At 41.3% G+C, this 27,181-nt stretch overlaps 1 protein-coding gene across 1 annotated transcript; it reads left to right on the top strand.

Moving 5' to 3' along the window:
- Nucleotides 1-18,827: 18,827 nt before the first annotated feature.
- LOC147892943 (protein MOTHER of FT and TFL1-like) lies at nt 18,828-24,169 on the top strand. Its single transcript, XM_087387789.1, has 3 exons — nt 18,828-19,245; nt 19,404-19,495; nt 23,970-24,169. The coding sequence occupies exons 1-3, from the start codon at nt 18,840-18,842 to the stop codon at nt 24,093-24,095; spliced, it is 624 nt and encodes a 207-aa protein (XP_087243915.1). The 5' UTR covers nt 18,828-18,839; the 3' UTR covers nt 24,096-24,169.
- Nucleotides 24,170-27,181: the final 3,012 nt, after the last annotated feature.

Here is a 27,181-nt window from a genome sequence, read left to right on the forward strand (position 1 = left end):
ATCTTCTTCAGGAGGAACTTCAAAAGAAACTGTCTTCTACTCAAATGGAGGCAGAGGTAGAGGCAGAGGTAGAGGAGGCCGATCTGCAGGCCGTGGTAGAAATCAGAATATGCAGCAAACTCAAGAAAACCAGTCCTATGCAGGAGGATGTGGTAACTCTAGAGGCAGGGGGAGCCAAAGAGGCCGTGGTGGATGGCAGAGAGGCCAAAATGCAAACATCAATGTTGAATGCTACTACTGTGGTAAAATGGGTCATATGGCTAAGGACTGCTACAAAAAGCAGAATGACATTATGAATGGAAAATTGCAGCAAGGCAATTATGCATCTTTCAGTAGACAGGGTGATGACAGAAATGAGCATCTATTTATGGTGCAGCATATGACCAATTCTGTGACAAGTGCAGAAGAACGAAATGATGTGTGGTATGTTGACTCAGGTGCATCAAACCACATGATAGGTCATGCAGAATGGATGCAGGATGCAAGGAAAATGGAAAAACTAGGATTTGTGGAGACTGGTGATGATACTCCACATCCTATTGTGCAGATTGGTAAAATTCCTTTGTCTATGCAGGATGGGAAAAAGAAATATCTGTCTGATGTACTTCATGTCCTGAACATCACCAAGAACCTGGTTTCTATTGGTCAAATGGTTGAGCAAGGCTTGCAAGTCAGATTTAATCCTCATGGATGCTTTGTTGAGGATATGAAAAATAACGGTTGCTTGATAGCAAAAGGAAAGAAGAGGGGCAGGATGTTTACGTTGGATGTGGACATGCCTGAATTGAGTGCAACAATGTTTGCACATGGGACTGGTGTAGTTGCAGATATTGATATCTGGCATAAACGCATTGGTCATGTTAATATATAGCGACTTAAATCAATGCAAGCCCAAAATATTGTTGCAGGATTGCCTAAATTCAAGGTTGCAGAAATGCATAAGGTTTGTGAAGCCTGTCAATTTGGAAAACAGGCAAGGAAACCATTTCCTAGGCATGTTCAAGAGAGTAAAAAGCCATTGGAATTAATCCACTCTGATGTGTGGACTACTAAAGCTGCATCTATTGGAGGCTGTCACTATTTTGTCACTTGTATTGATGACTTCAGCAGAAAAGTTTGGGTGTATTTTATGAAAAAGAAAAGTGAAGTGTTTGGGCACTTCAAAGCTTTTAAAGCTATGGTTGAAAAAGAAACAAGCCTACAAATAAAATGCCTAAGGTCAGATGGAGGGGGAGAGTACCTCTCAAATGAGTTTGCAAGGTTCCTGCAGGAGCATGGCATAAAGCAGCAATATTCATGCAGTCATAGCCCACAGCAAAATGGACTTGCAGGAAAGGAAAAATAGGCATATTGGAGAGGTATCTCGGGCCATGCTAAATGAAAAAGATCTACCAGATTATTGTTGGGCTGAAGCAGTTGCTACAGCAGTTTACATAATGAACAGGACTCCCACTGCAGCATTACATGGCATGACGCCAGAGGAGATGTATACTGGTAGGAAACCAGACATTTCTCATTTGAAAATTTTTGGTTGCATTGCCTATGTTCATGTGCCAGATGAGTTGAGGTCCAAGCTGGATCCAAAAGCTGAGAAGTGCGTCTTTATTGGTTATTCTCTGCAGCAGAAAGGGTATAGATGCTATAACCCTTCTACTCGTAAGTTCACAGTGAGTAGAGATGTTATTTTTGATGAGATGAGCAGCTGGTATAAACCAGTAAATGTGATGATTGATGGAGATGCACAAAATGGTAATGCTGCATAGAATTCAATGCAACAGTCACAAAATATCAGTGGACCTGCAGTGTCCTCTAGTAGTGGTTCACATACTTCACCATGGACAAGTAGATTGAGATCAGGAGAATCTCCTCAAAGCAATGCAGATAGTGGTACGCAGGTATCACGAAAAGAAAAAGAGAAGGTAGATCAGCCCATGTTTGATGTGAATGCAGGTCACTCTTATGTGGATGGTGAATCTAGTGGCTTAGAACAGAGCATTGATGATGAGTTGGGTATTCCTTCTGTTGTTACACCTGGAGTAAGGAAGACCAGGGATGTTTTGAGAGCACCTGGAAGTGAGCCTATTTTGTGCAGGTCTACTAGAGCTAGGTATCCTGTGGATAGGCTGAAATATGATAGATTTACAGCCATTCACTATGCCTATATCGTCAAAGTGATACAGGAACCAGAACCCACTTCTTTTGAGCAAGCCATGGGAAATGAAAAATGGGAGAAAGCCATGGATGCCTTGGAAGCCAATGCTACATGGGAATTGGTGCCTTTGCCTAAAAACAAGAATGCAATTGGCTGTAAGTGGGTTTACAAGATCAAGCACAATGCAGATGGTTCTGTGAATAGATACAAGGCAAGATTAGTTGTCAAGGGGTATGCACAGACATATGGCATTGATTATGAAGAAACATTCAGTCCGGTTGCAAGGATGGCAACTATAAGAGCAGCCATTGCTATGGCTACATCAAAGGGATGGTATTTACATTAGATGGATGTAAAGAATGCCTTCTTGCATGGTGATTTGCAAGAAGAGGTCTTTATGGAGCAGCCAGCAGGTTATGTTCATGCTATTCATCCTGAGTTTGTTTGTAGGTTGAAGAAAGCCTTGTATGGCTTGAAGCAAGCAACTAGAGCATGGTCTGACAAGATAGGACAGTACCTTGTCACTATTGGTTTTCAGATTTCCAAGGCAGATTTCTCACTCTATGTGAGAAAAATAGAGAAAGGGATTATGCTGCTTGTCATTTATGTTGATGATTTGATCATCACAGGTGATAGTGATGAAGATATCCTTCATGTGAAAATGCTATTGAAGCAGAAGTTTGAGATGAAGGATTTGGGAGAGCTACGTTATTTCTTGGGCATTGAGGTGATTAGATCACCAAGTGGGATACAGCTCTTGCAGAGGCAGTATGGACTGGACATGCTGTCCAAATATGGGATGACAGGCTGTAAGCCTATTTCAGCTCCTTTGGAGCAGAATGTGAAGCTGAGCACAGATGCAGGTGAGCTTCTGGAAGACCCTACTATGTACAGACGCATAGTAGGAAGTTTGATTTATATGACTATTACCAGGCCAGATTTAAGCTATGCTGTTGGATTGGTAAGTCAGTTTATGCAGGCTCCAAGGAAACCGCATTTGGATGCGGCTAGATGCATACTCAGGTATGTGAAGTCCACATTGCAGTATGGACTATTTTATGAGGCTGGGGTTCAGATACAGTTGCATGGATACACTGATGCTGATTGGGCTGGGAGTACTTCTGATAGACGATCTACCAGTGGATATGTGTTCTCTTTTGGGAGTGCTGCAGTCACCTGGAGCATCATTGTCACTATCATGTGTGACTACATTGATCTCTTCGATCTTCACTTTTCCTTTGTCCTCCCTTGGACTCTCTTCCTTTTGATTTGCACCCCAATTTGCATCCTTTTTCTTATCCTTTTGCTCTCTTTTCAGCTTGTAGCAATCCTTTTTCATATGGCCCTTCTTGCCACAGTGGTAACACTCAATGTTCCGTGCTCTGGATTTGCTACGGGAATTCCCTCTTTCTTGGAACTTCCCCCTGAAATGTGATCTGCCCCTTTGCACATTTAAGGCTGCATCCTGCTTGTTGCCATCCATAGACTTCTGTCTAATCTCCTCGGCCAACAAGCTACCCACAACATCATCAAATTTCAGTACTCCACCAGGTGCAGAGTTACTGATGACAGCTGTACGGAAGGTATCCCATGAGGATGGTAATGAACATATGAGAAATATTGCCTTAGTCTCCGCATCAAAATTCATCTTCTGAGCCTAAAGCTGGCTGAAAATAATATTGAATTCATTCAAGTGAGAAGCAATGGAGACCCCTTCCTTCATATGCAGCTCAAACAACCTCTTCATGAGGTAAACTTTATTAGGGGCAGTTTCCTTCTCATAAGTGGCACACAGTTTCTTCCACAAATCTCATTTTTACTACTGTGAAATAAACTGACTCTGCAAGATGAAGTCTAATAGTAGACTTTGCTAATGCATCCAACTCATTCCAATCATCTTCAAACATATTTGCAGGCTTAGCTTCAATCCCTGCCAAGGGTTTAATCTGCTTCTTTTGAATAAGCACATCCCTTATTTGTTCTTTCCACAAAGAAAAGTTTGTCCCATCAAACTTTTTAATGCTGAAAAACTCCTTTTCAGACATGGAAGAGGATGCCATGATGCAAATGAAACAAAATCCCAAATGCTAGTGGCTGCAAGAGAGAATCACACCAAATACCAACTGCACCCAAATGTGTATGCCACAATAGAGTGAAATATCACCAAAACTCAAAGCTCAAAGCATCAAAAGATGCATCTGACTCATGCGCATATACTATGCATCCATATGAGCAAATTTGGCCCAAAAGAAAATGCGAATAAGTGCCAAATGACTCAAGCATAAACACCGTCCACTGGCATATGCATCAATAATATCTCATCCAAGAGATCATAGCACTATCAGTGCATCACCTGCAATGTGTCAAAGCTGTCCCTCAGCATAAAATAGCATCCATGTGCAAAGCGTCCATAAAAATAGCATCCCACAAGGAAATTTGGGCCTATCAGCGCATCCAATAAGGACCGCAATGCATCCAAACGGCCTATAAATCATCCACTATAACCAAATGCACACCACGAATGAGCGCACACTGCAACCAGAGTAATCTGCATAAAATATGCTCAAGAAATCATGGTCCCACGGTAATGACCACTATTGAAAATAGAACCTGAGATGCCTCAAAACATGGGCGCCATTGCATAATCGGACTCAGCAAGAAAATCTGCAAATATCTCTCTTCTGCCGGAACTCCAAAATCCCAACCGATGAGTCAGAAATGGGAGTCAACACTTATCCACTGCCATGTGGCATAAACCTAAGGTTTCAAAACCTTAGAATGAAAAATGCATAACAGAGAGACGAAATCGAATACACAGAGATCTATAACTCTGAAAATCCTCCACCGAATCATGCAAGAACTAATAGGTAGGGGTTTTTGGGCGTCCGGAACGCAATGGGACAGACGGTTTTGGAAACCGTGGTCTCAATCACTGGGTCCAATACACGGGCTGAAAAACGTTTTTTGAAATAGAGCTGTTTGTAAACTCCACCGGAGTCGAATGATGAGCAACATAGAAGTTTTAGGACCTCCTGAGTCCACCGGAACTGACAGATCTGCAAATGGTTGCTCCAAACTTGAGTTTCAACACCCGGGCAAAAAACGCAGAAACTGACACAGTGAGTCAGAAATCCAATGAAATGATCCCAGATTCAAGAATGAAGGTGTTTCCAAGCTCCTAAAGTGAAGTGGATACCAAAAGCAAGCAATAGTTGCCTCTACAAGTCAATATGGAGTCTCTGTCATCGAACGGAACAGGGAAAAGCTCAAAAAATGACTTTTTCTTTGAAAACACTTGACAGGATCTCAAAACCACTTCGCAAAACCAAAGTGACTTTTCCAAAGGTTCCTCCAAGGTCTCTGCACACTCAGATGCAAGTAAAGTCACCCACAAAGCTTCCCACAGAGCTTCTCCTTCCTCCCACAAAGCTGCTGAGCTTCAAGCATTCACGCATGCTCTGCTAGATCACCCAGGCTCTGATACCAGTTGAGAGTGCTCTCAACGGAAGCAAGAACAGAAGAGGGAGAGAGAGAAATAGAGAGCCACACTAGTTTTGGTGGGTGCATAACCACCCTAATCTTCTTTTTCATTCATTTATATATGTGTTTGAGTATTGTACATAACCGGGGTAAAGGCACAGTGACATTTAACCTCCACATATGCAGGATGGGAAAAAGAAATACCTGTCTGATGTATTTCATGTCCCGAACATCACCAAGAACCTGGTTTCTGTTGGTCAAATGGTTGAGCAGGGCTTCCAGGTCAGATTTAATCCTCATGGATGCTTTGTTGAGGATATAAAAAATAACGGTCGCTTGATAGCAAAAGGAAAGAAGAAGGGCAGGATGTTTACGTTGGATGCAGACATGCCTGAATTGAGTGCAGCAATGTTTGCACATGGGACCGATGTAGTTGCAGATATTGATATCTGGCATAAACGCATTGGTCATGTTAATGTACAGCGACTTAAATCAATGCAGGCCCAAAATATTGTTACAGGATTACCTAAATTCAAGGTTGCAGAAATGCATAAGGTATGTGAAGCCTGTCAATTTGGAAAACAGGCAAGGAAACCATTTCCTAGGCATGTTCAAGAGAGTAAGAAGCCATTGGAATTAATCCACTCTGATGTGTGGACTACTAAAGCTGCATCTATTGGAGGCTGTCATTATTTTGTCACTTTTATTGATGACTACAGCAGAAAAGGTTGGGTGTATTTTATGAAAAAGAAAAGTGAAGTGTTTGGACACTTCAAAGCTTTTAAAGCTATGGTTGAAAAAGAAACAGGCCTGCAAATAAAATGCCTAAGGTTAGATGGAGGGGGAGAGTACCTCTCAAATGAGTTTGCAAGGTTCCTGCAGGAGCATGGCATAAAGCAGCAATATTCATGCAGTCATACCCCACAGCAAAATGGACTTGCAGAAAGAAAAAAAGGCATATTGGAGAGGTATCTCAGGCCATGCTAAATGAAAAAAACCTTCCAGATTATTATTGGGCTGAAGCAGTTGTTACAGTAGTTTACATAATGAAAAGGACTCCCACTGCAGCAATACATGGCATGATGCCAGTATTTTGAGAGGAAGTAATACAGGACTCCCACTGCAGCAATATATGGATAGGCTGAAATATGATGGATTTATAGCCATTCACTATGCCTATGTGGGCAAAGTGATACAGGAACCAGAACCCACTTCCTTTGAGCAAGCCATGGGAAAAGAAAAATGGGAGAAAGCCATGGATGAAGAAATGGATGCCTTGGCAGCAAATGCTACATGGGAATTGATGCCTTTGCCTAAAGACAAGAATGCAATTGGCTGTAAGTGGGTTTATAAGGTCAAGCACAATGCAGATGGTTCTGTGAACAGATACAAGGCAAGATTAGTTGTCAAGGGGTATGCATAGACATATGGCATTGATTATGAAGAAACATTCAGTCTGGTTGTAAGGATGGCAACCGTAAGAGCAGTCATTGCTATGGCTGCATCAAAGGGATGGTCTTTACATCAGATGGATGTAAAGAATGCCTTCTTGCATGGTGATTTGCAAGAAGAGGTCTTTATGGAGCAGCTACCAGGTTATGTTCATGCTGTTCATCCTGAGTTTGTTTGCAGGTTGAAGAAAGCCTTGTATGGCTTGAAGCAAGCACCTAGAGCATGGTCTGACAAGATAGGACAGTATCTTGTCACTATTGGCTTTTAGATTTCCAAGGCAGATTTCTCACTTTATGTGAGAAAAACAGAGAAAGGTATTATGCTGCTTGTCATTTATGTTGATGATTTGATCATCACAGGTGATAGTGATGAAGATATCCTTCATGCGAAAATGCTATTGAAGTAGAAGTTTGAGATGAAGGATTTGGGAGAGTTGCATTATTTCTTGGTCATTGAGGTGATTAGATCACCAAGTGGGATACAGCTCTTGCAGAGGCAGTATGGATTGGACATGCTGTCCAAATATGGGATGATAGGTTGTAAGCCTATGTGAAGTTGATCGCAGATGCAGGTGAGCTTCTGGAAGACCCTACTATGTACAGACGCATAGTAGGAAGTTTGATTTATATCACTATTACTAGACCAGATTTGAGCTATGTTGTTGGATTGGTAAGTCAGTTTATGCAGGCTCCAAGGAAACTGCAGTTGGATGTGGCTAGACACATACTTAGGTATGTGAAGTCCACATTGCAGTATGGACTATTTTATGAGGCTGGGGTTCAGATACAGTTGCATGGATACACTGATGTTGATTGGGCTGGTAGTATTTTAGATAGACGATCTACCAGTGGATATATGTTCTCTTTTGGGAGTGCTGCAATCACTTGGAGCAGCAAGAAACAGCCTACAGTTGCCTTGTCGAGCACAGAGGCTGAGTACAGGGGTGCAGCAATGGCTGCATGTGAGGTAGCTTAGTTGCATAAGCTACTCTATGATATGCATCAGTCTACAGATGGGCCAGTTGTCATTTATTGTGACAACATGAGCAGTATAAACTTGGCAAATAACCCAGTCTATCATGCTAGAACAAAGCACATTGAGGTGCATTATCACTATGTGCGGGAGAAGGTTTTACTAGGTCTTATTAATCTAGTTTATGTAGCTGACATATTCACGAAGGCATTGGGCACAGAGAAGCTACGCAAGTTGAGAGACCTGCTTGGTGTGCAGGAATTGGGATTAAGCTCGAGGGGGAGTGTTGAGATATCGAGCTCCACTCATGATATGCCAGGGTGACTGTTGTGCATTTATGTCACCGACTTGTTAGCTGCAGATGCGGTTGGTACATCGCCCATGAATAATAGCTATATGACAGCTATCCTTATGTACTCTAGTTACTGGCTCAGTTAGTATGCCACCTTAGTTAGCTGAGTTTTGTTTGAGACCCACATATAGGGTTCTCCTATTTCTTTGTACTAGAGTTCTTTTGGCTTTCACAACTAAGAAGAGGAAAACTATTTTTAGCCTCCACCTCTGTGTGTATTCCCCCATTGTGTATGTGAGAAATCCGCAAGTGAGACTCCTTCCCTCTCTCCCACTATCTTCACAATGCGTTTATGCCTGATATCAATATCTGCAACTACACGATCCCATGTGCAAACATTGCTGCACTCAATTCAGGCATGTCTGCATCCAACATAAACATCCTGCCCGTCTTCTTCCCTTTTGTTATCAAGCGACCTTTATTTTTCATATCCTCAACAAAGCATCCATGAGGATTAAATCTGACTTGCAAGCCCTAATCAACCATTTGACCAACACAAACCAGGTTCTTGGTGATATTCGGGACATGAAATACATCAGACAGGTATTTATTTTTCCCATCCTGCATAGACAAAGGAATTTTACCAATCTGCACAATAGGATGTGCAGTATCATCACCAGTCTCCACAAATCCTGGTCTTTCCATTTTCCTTGCATCCTGCATCCATTCTGCACCTGAGTCAACATACCACACATCATTGCTTTCTTCTGCACTTGTCACAGCATTGGTCATGTGCTGCACCATAAACAAATGTTTATTTTTGTCATCACCTTGTTTACTAGAGGATGCATAATTGCCTTGCTGCAATTTTCCATTCATGATGTCATTCTGCTTTTTGTAGCAGTCTTTAGCCATATGACCCATTTTACCATAGTAGTAGCATTCAACATTGCTGTTTGCATTTTGGCCTCTCTACCATCCACCACGACCTCTTTGGCTCCCCGTGCCTCTAAGGTTACCACATCCTCCTCCATAGGACTGGTTTTCTTGAATTTGCTGCATATTCTGATTTCTGCCATGGCCTCCATATCGGCCTGCTTTACCTCTGCCTATACCTCTTCTAGCATTTGAGTAGAAGATAGCTTCTTTTGAAGTTCCTCCTGAAGAAGATGCACCACCATTTCTCTGCTCTTGAGAAATTAGAAGAGCAATCAGCTCCCCAAAATCAAGAAAATTCTCACGGACGGCAATGGATGTCCAGAACTGTGCATAATCCTTTCCTGGCCCATTCAATGTCACAGAAACTAAATCATCATCTTCCACTGGCGACCCAATGGAAGCAAGTGCATCTGTAATCTTCTTCACCTTCATGTGGTAGTCATTGATGCTCATATTTTCTCTCTGCACATTATGCAACTCCTGCTTGAGCTGCATTTTCCTGGCTTGCGTATTTGTGCTATACATTTTTGTCAAAGTATCCCACGCCTCCTTCGGTGTGCTTGCATCCTGAATATGCACAATCATAGAATCTGAAATACTGATAGACAGCCAGTACATAACTTTCCTGGCTCTCTCATGCCATCCTTTAAATGCCTGCAACTCCTGTTGATTGGGAACATTAGGAATAACTGGTTCTTGTTCAGCTCCAGTAATGAACTCCCAATAGCCTTGTCCCTTAAGGAAATTTGTCATTCTAAACTTCCATGCTGGGAAGTTGTTCTTGTCAAGCTTTTCAGTGACTATCTGTGAAAGAGCATCAGACGCCATTATAGAACACTGCAAAAATATTCTGTCACTGCAGAAAACACAACTTCTGCCTCACAAGGGCAAATCTGCAAAACCAACGAAAGAGGTATTTGACCACACAGTCATTTCCTAGTGATGATTTTGCATCAACAGGCAATTAGAATGATTCTGTCACTCCCAATATCTTTGCACATAGGCATACGATGCAATTTCTGTGGCAACTTTTCATCGACCTGCAGAACAGTGGTTGCATAGCAAAAATAGGGCACCTTTCTGAGACAGTGCACTCTTGCACTTTCCGACTGTGCTACCTGCAGAGATTTGCTCCTAAATCGAAAAAGGAAAGCAACATTGATCCTCTTACCAAGATCCACGAACTTGGTTTGCTTTCTTGAGCTCCTTACCACGAACCGAGCTCTGATACCATGTGAAGAGAGTGGGAGAGAAGTAAGGAGTCTCACTTGCAGCTTTCTCACATACACAATGGGGGAATACACACAAAGGTGGAGGCTGAAAACAGTTTTCCTTTTCTTAGTTGTGAAAGCCAAAAGAACTCTCTCTTAGTACAAAAGGAATAGATGAAACCTATATGTGGGTCTCAAACCAAACTCAGCTAACCTAAGTGGCATACTAACTGAGCCACTAACTAGAGTACATAAAGATAGCTGTCATCCAGCTATTATTCATGGGTGGTGTACCAACCGCATCTACAGCTAACAAGTCGGTGACATAAATACACAACGGTCACCCTGGCATATCACGAGTGGAGCTCGATATCTCAACATTGTATTTGTATTTGTCATTGTTTAGGTTGTAGTTCAATGCTGTTAGTAGTAATGTATGTATCGATGAATGAAATGATTTCTTCATTCAATGATTCACCATAAATGGGTGCGTCCTGTATCCACAATAAGACATGGTCTTTCAAAGAAGTCGTCTTCCAAGTGCCTGAGAATTGTGTGGTCACGTTTGAGCAATGTTTTCATGGCTTGGAACATGTCACACATAGTACTATGCTATTGTGACTGGATTTGATCGAATCAAATCATGGGTGCTTGTTGTTATTATGTTACTTCCATCCTATGTGCGCTTATTTTTCAAGTTGTGCAAGCATCCATAGTTTTTCTACTACAGAGAAAGTAACAAAGAAAGTTGGTGCACCTAATTATCTCACCATAGCAAATTCATTCTTTTTTAGCTTCTCCTTGTAATCTACAAATGTCCTTAGAAATGTGAAGTCTCAATATCCTATTTTGGATTGTAGCAATCGTTCAATGTTTGTGTCATGCGCGACATCCTTTGCTTGTGAGGCTTGGCCATTAAGTTGTCCTTTCTTAGTCTAACCTATGTCGATGAAAGAACGTGTTTGCCTAGGACCTTTATTGTTTTGAAGAATATGTTCTCTATCTTCATAGTAGCAAATCTTCGGTCAACATTTTTTATCTCCCACATCATGACATTTTGATAGTTTGTCGACGATGGTATGCTGTATTTCCATGTGTGTCCATAGAATAATGTGGGGAATGCTAGTTCCTTGCAAAAATTTTCTTTGAATAAGCTTAGTGAAGACAAGAAACCTTCAGATGGAGCAACCGCTATTGGCTTGTCATCAAAGTGCACGACTTGTTGTGTGTTATATATACCATGTACTAGAGTGTCTGTAGGCATGTCTTATTCATTTCCATTTTCATTTTCAAGATCATTTGACTCATCACGACTACGGTCCAACCTTTGCATCGCCGTTATATGTTCATACCAAACAAGATTTATTTGGACATTATTTTCTCTCTATAGTGGTGTCTGTAAAAGTTCAAAATAGCACACATAGTTAGAGTGGGTCGAACAGTGCCACTGATGTAGTTGTGGATGTACTCCAATTTCCTCTTGATCGCAACCATCACGATAGCATTGTCATTTATGAAATGAGGCAGCAGATTTTGTTCTCTTTCAACATCTGCAAATTCATTTATGGCACTACCGTGAAGACCATATTCACATTCATATGTTAACTCCCTAATTTGTGTAAATGGAATCCTGAAGGGGATGAGGTGTTCATCTGATTTGTTCAGTAGACACACATGCTTGGTTGGTGCAGTCATCGTTGCATTCTTCGAACTAAAAATGGACTCTTTCCCGACCTTTATTGCATTGTAATAGGTACACCTTTAAAGACTTGCTTAATTTTCTATCAATCAATTGTGATAGTAGCGAATTGTTATTTTTAAAGTATTGAGATTCAGCTTGTACAACAACATTTAAAATAGAGAAAGAAATGTTGACTGTGGTATGAGACATAATCCAGCAACTCCATCATGATATCACTTGCATTAACAAAGTTCAACACATGTCCATGGCAATAAATTTGTGGACAACATCCACTTTACAGGCTGAATGTTAGGATGTTGAACACATGCATGTAACTCCATGACTGTAGTGAATGGAGTCACTCACTGAGAAGGACCTTCAAAGAGTTGCTTGATTTTCTATCAATCAATTATTACAGTAGCAAAAAGTTCTTTTAAAAGTACCGAGTTTTAGCTTGTACAATAACATTTAAAACGGAGAAAGAAATGTTGAATGTGCTATGATATAAATCCCAGCAACTCAATCATGATATCACTTGCATTATATCTCTTGGAGAACATCCAATTTACAGGCTTAATCATAGCATATTGAACACATCACAATAGTTCACATTTTAAATTTGAGTTCTCAATATTCCATCACTCCATTATGACAACCAATATTTTTCAAAAAATAGAGAGATTGAAGATATCATATTAAAAAATATGGAGAATCAGATCAGATGATGGCAAAGAAGACTATTGATCCCATGTAATATGGGATTCAAAAATAAAGTTCCAAGACATCCACATAGCAGCTATGCCTGCCCTACCTCAATGTCAATGTGAAGTGCACTTGTGAAAGAAGAGTACTTATGCTAGGATATCTCTGCTCACTACTGGAAGGAAAAGGCAGATGAGGCTGCTACTACATCTAAGCCAACTGCTCAAAGTGAGTTAACAAATCTTGAACTATTGATGGTAAATTCTCTTGAAGGCTTTGTTTCCATCAATAGATTATGTGTTGCCACAACACTCCACATGTGGAAATCGATGAACCTACAATGAAGTCCCAGGAGATCATCAACATGGCTGCCAACGAACTTGGATGTCAACCTGTGAACCGTCTTGCAAGAGAACCCTTCCCTTCAGTGATGGTTTATAGGAGATATTTGCTGAACAGTCGCACAACTAAAACATAAAGGCTTCAGTGGATCACGCGTCACTCGACTGCTACCATAAGCTCCACAGTAGTACTCCACCAATGGAGCATTCAAATTTGTAAATTGCAGAAAACCAGTCACCTGCAACACATGCAAACAAAATTGTTACTATTACTTATGTTGAAAAAGACAAAAAAGATAAGTAGTATTACCACCTTTTGCCCATATCCAAGATCTGCAGCTTGACGGTTGAAAGCTTCTTGCAAAGACTAGCATAGACTACCCTGGGGAACAGCAACAAGGATCGTTAAATCAAATACCCCTAATGAATGACGACCATGCATAAAAGAAATATTCTTTGTGACATACATGATGACCCCATCATTAATAAATTCTTGGAGAAGTCGTGAAAGAGTGCTTCTACGATCAACAACAAAAGACAACTGCGCACGAGAAATACTGTTAAATATCTGATGTAATGAAATATTATATCCACTATTTATTTAACTCCATACCGTTGCCCGATCCTCACGATTTGGTCCATCAGCTACAATAACTTGATCGAAGCACGGCCTGTCAAAGTCAACTTCTACCACAACGAATGCAATTGTGTCCATGATAGAGGTAAAGCTGGCACTTGTTGATTGCATTTGGTTTGCTGCCCATAGCACATAAGCACTAATCGACGTGTCTGGATGGAAACATACTTCACAATCGAATGGCTCTCCCTTCACAACAGAAGTTGCTGTGTCTATACGTAAGGACACGTTACAAGTGCCTCCCTCGCGTGGACCTTTCTTATTGATTGTAAGGCCTTCTATCCTATAGAAATTGTCAACTTTGATGATATCTTTTAGCCATGCCACATATGCGTGCGGGACATGGAGTAACAACACAGGGATATGCCAATGAAACAAAACTGGGAAAGTGATTCAATCACCCCCGAGCAGAGGAGGATTAATGGGAAGATTCCCACCCAAGAAACTTGTTTGAGGTGGAAATCCACATCATTCTAGCAGGACTCTTTGCAGACACAATTTGGCACCTCTTCGCTTGAGAATCGAGTAGCCAAAGTGGAGGAAATATGTACCACTTGCTTAATCAATGGCGATTTTGAGCAGAATAATCCACGGTGATTGCGTAATGTATTTTATATGAGTGCAAATTGAATTGCACATGCGTACATGCATGCATGTGTGCGTGTGCTGCATAGACATCATAGTTAACATTTGGAGATATACCATCATGATTGATAATCCAACTATCTCGTACTCCAGATGAAAGGATACGGCCATTCCATGAAAGGCCTCCACTTTGAGCTGAGTGACCTACCATCGCACCTACATTTGCTAGACAATTGCATTTTTATTTTGTTGATTTGAGGCAAGATAATATCGATACATAAAGAGCAAATGAGAAAAAGCTGCAATTGTAAGTCATACTTTGAAACAAAAGACCACCTTATATATTGAGAACTATGGAAAAAAAGAATGACACCTGGTTCCCCTTACAAGCATCCCATATTTGAACTTCGGACGCGTTGATGCCCACTGCAATATGTTTTCCATATGCAGCCCTGGCAACACTTGTAACATAATCATCATCTTCAGTTGTCTGACTGCATCGGACTCTGCATCCCAAAGGTACATTGTCATCCCTAAAGCAGTTGTAGAACATTCTTGCAACTCTAGTCGAGAAGATTCAGTAGTAGTCATCCACCAGTTGGGGACATCATGAATTATTTCTAGTGACTGAAAAGCCCAGAAAAAAGCATTTGCTTGAGCTGAGGAATGAGGAGAAAAAGATGCTTATCCAGAATAAACTAGGCTGTAGACTTGATGGGATAAAGCTGTGAGACCCCTCTACTTGAGGAACATGCCGGTGAAACGTTCTTGCTAGATACCTCTCCATGCACTTTGCTGAGTACCAATGTTCCAGAGAATCCTCACTAGTTCCCTGTGTATGATTCATATAACCCACTCTATGATAATTTTTTGACCATCAAGGTCCACGGTGGGAAAGAAAGAAACCTTCACGTACGATTTGAGGGTCTTCATCCCGAGAACACTACATCCGCACGCTCTCAGGTCACATCAGCTTGGAAGATGCTCAGAAGTCACCATCATAGCTTGGAAGATGGCTCAGACGTCACCATCGAACTTTGAAGATGAAGGGAATGCCAAATTGTCATGAGACGAGTGGTCATAAATGAAATACGTAAGGCCTTCCACGGGGCCCTCGATGTACAAGAAAAGCTTGAAGTTCGCTTTTCCTCAAAATGAAAGTGGCCAGGCCACTTTCATTTTGAGGAAAAGCCTCTTTCAGGCTTTTCCCTTGATACAATAATCCTTCTACATTTTAAGTAAGTGGCCCTCAAGCCTTGTAAGGACCATGCTTTGTTCAAATCCTTGCTTATCATGAGCAGGCTCTACGAAATTAGCTTTCAGAATGCCTCTACCATGAATGAAGAAATTTGGGGTGTATACGGATATGATCCATTTCACCTCCAAGGATTTGTACCGAGCTCGGTCACTTTCATAGTCGTCTGCTTTCCAAAACTGCCTCGAAACTCTGACTGTATTGCTAGGGACAAAATTTGCTAAGCTGAACGATGTACGTGGAGTAGCCTGAAGAGAGAAACTTCCATGGGGCTCCAAAGGTTTCAAAAAATCAACTAGAAGATCCGGGCTCCTTGATTCCTACGGTTGATCGACAATTCCCAGCCTGAATTGATTGCCCCATCGAGATCCATCTGCTGCATCCTAGGCCTTTTTTATGTTGAAGCAACCAAACTGTTTCCATTTGCATTGTGAAAGACGTCAAATCTTTTGGATTGGGATGCCCTTACAACTGGGAACAACACTTCTTTGCTACAATCTCCGTTATTGAAGCTCTTCTTGCCACTACTGCTGCTACTAATCTCTTGCGATAGGCACACCACTGGCCGCCCCATCGTAAGCTGAAGCTTCTAATTTCATCAAGTGCAACTCGAAAGGTTGCTGTGGAGGCCTAAAACCCTCTTGATTTATGGTGCCCGTCCATGCCTTTACATTTTAGGTGTGAGTTTGCAAACCCATTTCTAGGACTAAAACAAGTAATGCTCTTCGCTCCACTCGAACCTAAAAGCAGCACAATGCATGACCAAGCCCACCTGATCTCTGCCTTGCTCCATGGAGGAGCCGAAAAGCCCCGAAATCGGTGCTATAGGACCTGGGAACAAAAAGGATCAGGAAGCAGTTGTCTCCATGTATGAATTTCAAACAGAATATGACAAAAGTAGCACGGCTATAGAGAATTCTTCCGTCGCAGAAAATCTTGAGAGCTGTGTTATTTGGCACACAACACTTTGGACTTGGCCCGACGCTCAAGAAAAAAAGCAAAGTGGGCATAGTCGAAGCTCTTCTTCTGGCACGATTGTTAGCAAGTAGTCGATCGATCGGCCATCCACCTAATGCCGTAGTCGTTTCTCTAGAATCGGTGCATCCTGTTTGGAGATACTCCGAAGCATTTCCCTTGAAGCTGCTTTGAATCTGCTCAATGACGACCTCAATTGCTTTGAATGCTTGCTCAAACTTGACATCCATTGTTGCATCCAATTTGGCAAGATCGGTTTCCATTGTGCACTTGCATCACTGCTTATTCGTTTCTCTTGCATCCTCATGAACATTTTTACTGTCATCTTTCAACAAGGTGTGTGGAGCCATTGTGAGGTTGGCCTGCTCGTTCACCTCGAGCCCTCTTTTGTTGGCAAACCCTTCCACTATTGCCTCTATTTATCTGACTATCTTTCGGCGCTTTCTCTTGCTTCTACAACCAAAGCCCTTGCTGCTGCATTGTTTGCACCTTCATCTGGCTTCGAGGAACCAAAGATTCTGCATATGATCGATAGACTATGTTGTTTGTCTTCCACCTTCCCGCAAGAACTTCTTGAAAAAGTCTGTAGACGAATGCTTCAGCCATTCCTCTTCTTCTTTCACTGCCCACTCCCCCATCGCTGATTACAGTTTCTGGCCGGTGCAACAAGCTGCTAGCGTTGTACATTGGTGAGACCAATGTTTGAGCCATTTCGCTTGCTCTTTGCCACTCGCAGTGTTTTCTATTCTGGATTTCGGAAAGGCGCTCCTGGTTGATGCAACGAGGTTCAGGCTTTGGACAAAGGGCAGACCAATGTTCAAACTGCTCCTCTTGCATCCCACCTCTCGAAAGGATGGCAAGGTGAAGTGCAGAGGTTCTCAAAAGATGAGGAAGAGTGGAACGTGCCACGAGCAGTTACATTTTCCCTTCACCAAAAGGAAGAAGAAAATTATAGAGATTTGAAATTGAATTCAAAATAGTTCACATGTGGCTCAAGGAGAGCACAAATTTTCATTTCATGGCACAATGCTACTTGCCTAACCATGTGCCGAGTGACATGTGGTGCGCAAAGATTGGGGGTGGTGGAAACAAATGCTTGCCCAAACAAAACATCCGAGGTGCCCACAAAAGACTCTAGTGTGCACCCACATTCAAAACGCCACTTGGATGTGGGGCCACGCATGTGCCAATGAATCGGACAGGTAAGGAGTGGACACATGGATGGGAGGATGCTGCAAAGCCAAAAGGAACGCAAAAATTAGTGCACAGGCTTGTGACAAGTAATCGACAAAAGACACGTGGAAAGTTTGAATTTCGCTTCTTAGACAGAACACTATCAATAAGGCCAAGCCAACAACAACAAGATGAATTTCATTCATGTGGCCTGCAGAAAGAGAGAGAGAGAGAGAGAGGCGAAGAGAGAAGAAGAAGGGGGGGGAGAGAGAGAGAGAGAGAGAGGAGGAGAAAGGAGAGAGAGAGAAGAAGAAGAAGAAGAAACTAGGTTGCGGTAGGCAGCCTTTCCATCATGGCTCTAAGTGCAAATTGGACCTGAATCCTCACTATTATCCAATTGGAGTCTCAATAGCAAGGTTGTGAGCTTGTCCAACAATTACGCAATCAAGTGATGGCAAGAAAGAAAATATGCAATTATCTCCCTTCTTACATAATAGATTTATGGGAAGAATGAATAAAAAAGTGTGCTTTTGGGTCAAATTTAGAAGGAGTGTTTTAGTCCTTTAGATCAATCTAAAGTCAAGGGCCTAAAAGTGTACATGTGGCTTAAGGAGAGCTCACAAAAGTTTTGCTTTTCTAGAAAGCAAGTTTCAAACCCTTGGATCTTCATAAAGATCAATGCCTATAATCATGACACATGGCTTAACGAGGGCTTAGAAAAGGAAAACTTCCTTCTAGGCTAGCTACGGTAAAGAGAGAGAGAGAGGGGGGTTAAATGCATGCATTGAAAGCTCCCTACAAAGAGTATACTTGGACCAATCACCTTAAAATAAAAAAGAAATGTCTAAAAAATACCTATTTTTTCTTTCTTATCGCACAAAGGCCAACAAAATGAGTGTTGACCAACGCGTACCTATGGCAGGCCAACAAAATGAGTGTTTTCTACGCGTCCAGACGAGAATATAAAAGAGAAGAAGAGCAGGCTGGTGGCTATGGCGATGGCGATCTCTCAGCTTTACATGGCCTCCTTCTGCTTCTTCCTGCTCAGCTTGCTTATGGTTATGGACGCCTCAGCTTCATCTTCACATCCCAAACTCCTTGAAGCTGCTTCCGTTGTCCCTGATTGGCTCGACTCCTTCGCCGCTCCTCGCATCAACCTCTCCCTCTCCTTCCATGGCTCCCATGTCCCCCTCGCCAAGCTCCTTCCCCAAAACCTTACCCAGTCCCCTCCCCACGTTCACCTCCATCTCCCCCCTTCCCTCCTCCATCACCATTCCCTCCTCCTCACTCTGCTCCTCGTCGACCCCGACGCCCGCTCCCCTTCGTCCCCTTCCCTGCGCAACTTCCTCCACTGGATCGTCACCAACATCCCCGCTTCTGTCGATACTAATAGCCAAGGTAGGTTGCCGACCCGCTTCTCCCACTTGGGTCCGAATTGTTTGAGCTTTTGATCCTTGTTTCTTGCTTTCGCAGATGATACGGTTCATTTTTGCTTGGTTGTTAATTGTTACTCTTCTTTGAGATCTCATTCAACTGGCATTTTCCAATGTGGACAGAAATCTGGCAGGTGGGCGTTGAGGTCGAACCTTACGTCGGTCCTGCCCCTCCGATAGGAACCCACCGATATTACGCCTTGATCTTTGCGCAGGTAACCGTCTCGGGCTTTTCCCCGCTCTTCCCCTGCGCGTGTTGCTTCGGAGGTGACAAATTTGGAATGAACAGGCATGGTAATAGTCGACCGGTCACTGCATTTAGCACACAGCATTTGAAGCGAATCTGAAGCCCACTGGGCATATCGTCGTCTACTTGCCTCGCCGCCGTAAGCCGTCCATAAACGACAAATTTGGAAAATTTTAGTCCTGCAGGCTGCATCGGCCGCCTGCCGATGATATCCGGGGGCGTCGGGAGTTCTTTCGATCATTCGGTTCTATTCGTTTCTGTGAGACGTGTAACTCCGCTGATAAAACAAATTGCGCAATGGTCTTGCTCTGCCCGCTAGGCGGTATCAGCGTTCTTACATGAACTCCCAACCCTCATTGTAACGTAGTATGTATCTTCTTGAAAATAATTGCAAGTCCAAAAATGGGATCTCACGAGAAATGGATTTTCCACGGAGGCTGCCCGGGAGCTTGTCCGCCTCGCATACAAGCGCAAAAATGGGATCTCAACCAATGCTATTCGAGAGCCGGTGGATTTTCCATGACCAGCCTTAGAAGGCTGACCGTGAGGATTTCCCAATGGCCTTGCGAGGCCACGAAGGAGCTCTACCACTAATGAAAGTCCCACCACCATATGTCCACATAAAAGGTTGGCTCTACCTTCCATAGGCATTGGAATGCCCTTTAGGAATACTCATGGTAGCTCCTTGACATGCCCTTTTTAAACACCCTTAGCGATCGTACTTACATGCTAAGGGAATTTTGTCATGGTGGGAAAAAAGGGGAGAAATCAAGGTCACACTTTTAGATGTTTCTATCTCGAATGAGCTTGTTTTGGACCTTTTTCCCTTCATACATGACATAACGATTCAAGGGAAAATGGGAGAGGGCTAAAAAAGAAATCTCACACAATAGTAGGAAAAAGCATCACATCAACAATTCTCAAGGGTGCAATAAATAACACCGTGAGGTCTAGAGCATGGAGTGCTATTTCCCATGGTCCCCACAATTTCCCTCTTATTTCCACTCTATTTTGCATGGTGCATTTTGCACAACATAAGGGAAACACCTATTATCCCTCTTTTTTTCCTCCATGACATAAGATCCTAATCTCTCTATAATGTGACGACTGAATTATGCATAAATGGACTATAGAATAGAGGTGATAAGAGATGATGAAAGAATGGGATACAAAGCAAAAGAATGCCACTTCCCTTGAGTCGTACTCTAATGACCTATAGTGGTACGGTTGTTTCAACCAAATTACAACTATACTAGCCGTTTGAACCAAAATTAGACACATTGGACAATGCCACAAATTATCCAACATAGACACTCATAAGCCAAATCATCCTGCTGAGTCATCTATCACCTAGGTAGCCACATCATGTCTTACCCCCCCTCCCCTAATAAGATTGACAGTGTGTGAAAAGTAGGGCTTGGTGCGAGATACATGTGATGTGGTTATAGCCTTCACTTCATGTGCACATCATTGGAGTGAATATGTGGTCAATCCTAGTTTGTTGGTGATCTCAAATGTCCCAATCCATTCAGCTAGGAACACGCTAGGAACTTAGTGGCAACAAGTTCTTTTTCTTAGATAGGGTCTCCTTTTTAGAATTGCAGTTTTAGGTGACATTTGCCATAGTACTTTTTGAGCAACCCTAACCTTTTCTCAAATGGGCAATGGCATTTTAACGTATGAAAGTGAGTGAACCTTTCAAGAGTCTACCCACTATAATGCATCCCTGTTTTTAATGGCTGAGAGCTCGATGAGGCTTGCTTTTGCTGGGACTCATGGAGGGTGACCATATGGAGCTCTGAATGGACTAATGTAGTTGATTCCTGTAGAGTCGCCTACGTTAGGAAGGGATATCCAAAAGTCGATCCTCAGGACCAATGTACATGGCATGCATTAGCTTGATTGTTTGGTTCAAAATTTTTGTTAAACCATTACAATCTGGATGGGTCGGACTTCAGAATTACTTCTAAATATTCAAGCAATTCGTGATGATGTTGAGGACTTGAGACTTGAAAATTCAATCCCTGATTTGAAAGTAGAAAAATCCCTGATTTGAAAGTAGAAATTGGTGACTAGCATGAGGCAGAATGACATGGTGACAAGCATGAGGCAAAATGACATCTTAAATTACAAATTCTACTACATCTAACACTTGGATAGATTTTGGAGGTTTCATAAGAGCCCAACAGATACGTAGTCATTCAATATGATAATGTATGGATGGCCCAGCAGCGGTTACATAGTTAGTCAATATGATAATGTATGTATGGCATGACTTTGATATTGGAAAAGGTCCAATAATATCATAAGCTACTAGCTGAAAAGGTTCAATTACAATAATTGGATTTATTTCACTAGCTGGTTTTCAAGACGGAGATTATAAAGTTGATTGGTTTGATAAAGCAGAAGGCCTGAGTTGCACAATGATTCCAAGTCCTTATACTACACTCTTATGTGACATTAATGGCCCTTTTTCTTTCCTACATAGAGAAAGTTTTGTGATAAGGTTCTGAATACCTTTTATCTATTTGACACATGTACTTTTATTTTTGCCACCTTATCCCTTCCCAAGGTTCATTTAGCTCTTCAACCCTTTATGTTGACTATGTATTTTTTTATTAAAAAATTTAGAGAGAAGAGAAAATGGGAAGAGCACTTGTTTAAGATGCCTAGCCCCCACTTACCTTTAAAAGTGTTGTGTATTCACATAGTATCATTTCTTTCTTCAAATGTGGATTGGATGTAAAGCTGTGAACATTCCTTTGAGACTCGGAGCCACAACTAGTCAAATTTGGTTGTATGATAAGGCCTTTCTACCTCAATGATTTAACCTTCCACATGAGCATTCAAAGCATGTGCATTGTGATAGCATGTGCAGTTGTATGTGCCATGGTATCTCAGAGTCATCTACAACACACCAGATCTACATCAACATGCAAAATATATCTTTATTAGGACATTGAAGCTCCCAAGCTGCAATGATTGTAAGTCCATGTTTGCAAAGTCTTGTATGGATAGAATGGGCCATGATTGTAAGTCCATGTTTGCAAAGTCTTGTATGGATAGAATGGATCTTTGGTCATGGAGGAGGATTGGATGTTCTTAATTCTTGTTAGGCAAAACTAGATTTTGGCTATTTACCACTAATATTGAATTGAAAATGGGTACTAAGGGTACTAACTAATGGGCCTACTAATCTTAAAAAATCATGATCTTTGCATTCAAGCACCTGATGTAATTTTGTGTTCCAATTGTCTCCGCATTTAGAATTTGCATTGGATCAAAAACTGTAGCTCCCTATTTTAGCTCCCCTCGCTCAAGGCTAAAGGGGTCATGAAAAAAAACAAATTAACCTGAACTAATGCAACTTAAGCCCTCGCTCTGCAATACCCATGCCTAGTATCTATACACACCATGGTTGTGTTAAAACTCACATCCCAAGCACATGGTTTAAGCATCATAGCTTCTTACTAAATGATATTTCTCTAGTAAATGGGTTAGACACTACCATGTCATTTTAATAAGGCATTGGTAAGACCTCCTGTTTTATCTCATAATGCCATGTATTTCCACATGTATGCGATGAGGAAGAGAGATGGATGTATAGGATACATGATAACCATGTGTCACAAGGACAAGTGTGGTTTATACGCCTACAGATTTTGGTGATATGGTACTCAATTCGACTATGGGAACATCCCATCCATCAAAGCATGTGTGGCAAGCATGTGAAGATATGGGAGTGGTAGCCTGTCTAGGTGGACCTCAGTGTGTTTTCTTAAAACCTCCATTGCATAAAGAGTATCCTTGTAAAAGCCTCTTTAAAAAAGGCTTCTCCCTTGCTCATTACGTAATCCCAATGCCCTGCATTGCAGTGTGCACAATGTAGCCATGAGGGGGGGTGCAAGAATTCATAGGATCACACTCTATGGATGAGATGTTACTACTACTTTCTACAAAAGGGGTAACACATGTGAAATTGATAGGAATGCTCTAGAAGCATGTGGAGTGGAATAGGCCAACAAGGCCTGGAGCCCAAGTGGCTGATAATCAAAGGCCTATATTTGATTCTATTTTGTGGTCTTATGTCCTTATCCTCATCCCTCTTCTCCCACATGTGAGCTCATTCTTTCCATCTTCGAGCACTCCTTCAACTTGAGCTTTCTCGATCCTATTTTATAATAGCTATGTGTTCCATAGACTATGATGTACATGCATATCTATTTGCAGTTGTGCTCGTACATGAAAGTGGATGTGTATGTATTTGCATGTTTGTGTGATTTCTCCTACATAAATGTCCAAGTATGCGTCCTCATGTCACTATGTCTTTATATCAAATTTGTGTGCTTTTGTACTAATCATTATGTGTTCACATGTGCATGCATGTAAAAAGTTGGGCCCTAAGGCCATGTACTTACTAATACTCATTCTTATGTTTGCAGCAAGAGGAGATCAATGTTAAACCTTTGCAAAATCGAACAAATTTTAGCACTCGAGAATTTACGAGGCAATATGGATTATACTATCCTATGGGGGGAACATACTTTACAGTTCAGGCAAGCCATTAAGTATGCCACACCACTTTCATTCTTGGGTAACTTCAAATGATTTTGTGTTTTACTTATGGCTATATATCTGTTTTCATTATGATTTAAAGTTCTGATTATGGTTATATATTAGACAGATCTATTCTAACATGATTGAAGACCCAATAAAAGGAACCTCATGTGGCTTTATGTAGGAGAAGGATGGATCCACTTTTCTACTTTCCAGTCATTTTCCTCATGTTGCCATCAATGCTTATATCTTATTTAAAAAGTTTTCTACTTTGAGGTTTTATATGTGTCATCAGTAAATGGCCAAACATTCTCGTATAGAAGAGATAGAAGTTTAAAATGGACTAAGTTGAGTGTCAGTGTCACCACAAGGGACGTTTTTAAATTTATATTTAGGAATGAAAATGCAACATTTTCATAGTGAGACTTTAAACGTTTACACTTCTTCTTGTGTCCTATGCATTGTTATCTTATATTTTTGCTTTCTAGTGAATTGCTCTCTTTGGTAAGTTTTCAAAGCATGATTTACTAAACAATATCTCACTTTGGTACATGAAATAATGAAAGAATAGAAGAGATAAAGTAGAACATTAAACAATTCATTTTGGTATATGAAAGAGCGAGAGGCTAAGAAAGATTGATTTACTAGTATAAAGAGATTATGAGAGACAATATGAATATCACTACACTTGTAGAATTGCAATAATAGTGGCAATAGTGAAAGTATTATGGTATTTAGCATAGTGTCTAAATCCAATCATAGAATTTGTTGTTGTACATAATGATAAATTCTATTGGGATAGATTAAAACGAGTATTGATGGTTAATGCACTAAGTTCCACCAATTCATTCTAAAAGACAAGCTTTTCTACTATGATAATTTAACACATCTACCAATCATAAGTTGTAGCCAAGGGTTTTCAATACATATATGGGTTTGATCTCACCCAATTATGGAATATAAAAACCCATCTCAATATTCTCATCTAGCATGTTGTGGTTGTACTTTTAGTAGATTAGTTTGATTTTGTTTAACCATGAAGGTGTTCCACTACACAACTTTTATTAAATGCTCTTTTTAATTATATTTTCTTGATGTATTCTATAATCTTATCATGGTAGCTAGATTGAATTAAGTTGGGCACCCACCACATGAGTTTGATAAATAAAGTTTTGGTAATTGTATTTTTTGGATGTACTCCTATAGTTTGATCATGACATCTAACTTTGTTTGTCTTATCTTTATATCCAAACTATCTTAATTATTAAAGACAAGACAAGCAAAATGAACATGAATGATTTCATGGTAATCTATCAAAAGAAGTTGAAATTTTGGTGACACTCATATTATAGTAATTTGTATTATAAAGAATCATTTAGGCTATAGCTTTGGAGGCATTTTGGAATTGGGCCTAGCTAGGAAAGAACTTAGAACATTTAATTAGCCATGATAAAGATAAGGACATCTTGAACATTTTGTATATTAAAGATAGTTGCATCCATAAAACTCCCATAAAATAAATAAAATTAACTATAGGGGTGTCAGTATTAGAGGCATACCACCCAAGAAGAGTGCGAAGACATACATGTGCATGCATTTGTTTTTGTTTTTGTTTTTTTTTGTTATTAACTAGAAAAGAAATCAAGGCATGAGGCTAAACGCTAGGCATGTCGATGCTCGAGGGCCATAGAGGAAAAGGGAACGTGAGGGGAGAAGCGTTAACATGGGTGGGGAAAAGGAATTAAGAGGGGTGGGAATGAAGAGGGGGGCTATGGCACAAGGGGGAAGGGAGAGGGGGAAGAGGAGCATGTACATGATGGGAGGTGGAATGTAGAGATGGAGATATCAAGGGAAGAGAGTCATGCTTTATTTGAAAGGAAGGATGGGAGAAATCAAAGCACTAGCATGGTGGCTTTACAAGAATGAGTGTGTCACATCAAGGAATAGCCCCCTCCTTTTATAGCCAAGAAAGGGGGTCTCTCCCAATAAATGCATTCTCCCACATGCATGGTATGTGTGGAGGAATCTCCCATGTGGGCCAGGTGGGTATGTACTCTCAATTGTGTGTGACAACCCCTTGCCTCATTTTTTCACATAAATCAAATCCCATATCTCTCTCTTCTCAATTTTATAATACATTCAAACATCTAGGAGGATAAGGGGAGGGTTGGCACAAGGAATCTTGCCACCTCATCCTACTTTTCCCATTATTTAACTTGCATTCTTGGACTATCTACACCCTTCGCACATGGGCCTATCTTACATGGAGGGAATAATCCAATATAATATCCATCTCCACCTATTTTATATTACTTCTCCCATGGTCCTTGGGCCATGTCTCACTAAATGCAAGCATGGGACCGCCTAGGTGGAGGGGTGGCATAAGGAGGAACCATGCCACCTTAACATTGTATAATATTACTACCATGGATTATGTACAACACAGCTATGGGTCCTCTTATGTGGAAGGATGGCACATGGTCATGCCCTGCCACCTCAACCCTGGGCCCTCTGCACACCATATTTCATTATACTATTGCTACACATACAAGCACACACACATATAATTTATGCCTTTTACCTTGGTCAAATTTATCCATAACAGTCCCCTCCCCCGGTAGGGAATGCACAACATTTCTAAGCCTAAGACCACCATCACGCACAAAGAAGGGCTTGAGATAACGCTTGTTGATCACCTTCCTACCATATGGCTCATGCAGCTCCTGAACTTGTACAGACCCATTGCAACATTCCTTGATGACTTTGTATGGACCGGTCCATGGTAGGAGGAACTTTTTATCCATTTGGTGGTCCAATTGGTTATCAAAGCATAGCACAACATCCCCCTCAGCAAAGTGTCTTTCCCATCCCTTGTGAATCTTAGCATCCAAGCGGGCCTTTTGTCGATTCTTTTGGATTTCTGTTTGATGTAGTGCAAGGCGTCAGGTTTGATCTAACTTCTTAAGTTATACCAACCTGGCCTCTACATGTTCATCTTTTGTCATCCTCTGTTCTTGTGCCAATCTCACCGGAATCTCTATTTCTAGTGGTAAAACTGCCTCAGTACCGTACAGCAACTCAAAAGGAGTATGACTTG

The sequence above is a fragment of the Dipteris shenzhenensis genome, chromosome 16 (genome assembly GCF_047967505.1).
Source record: "Dipteris shenzhenensis isolate YYH24624 ecotype China chromosome 16, Dip_SZ_1.0, whole genome shotgun sequence".
In the NCBI taxonomy this organism is placed as follows: domain Eukaryota; kingdom Viridiplantae; phylum Streptophyta; class Polypodiopsida; order Gleicheniales; family Dipteridaceae; genus Dipteris; species Dipteris shenzhenensis.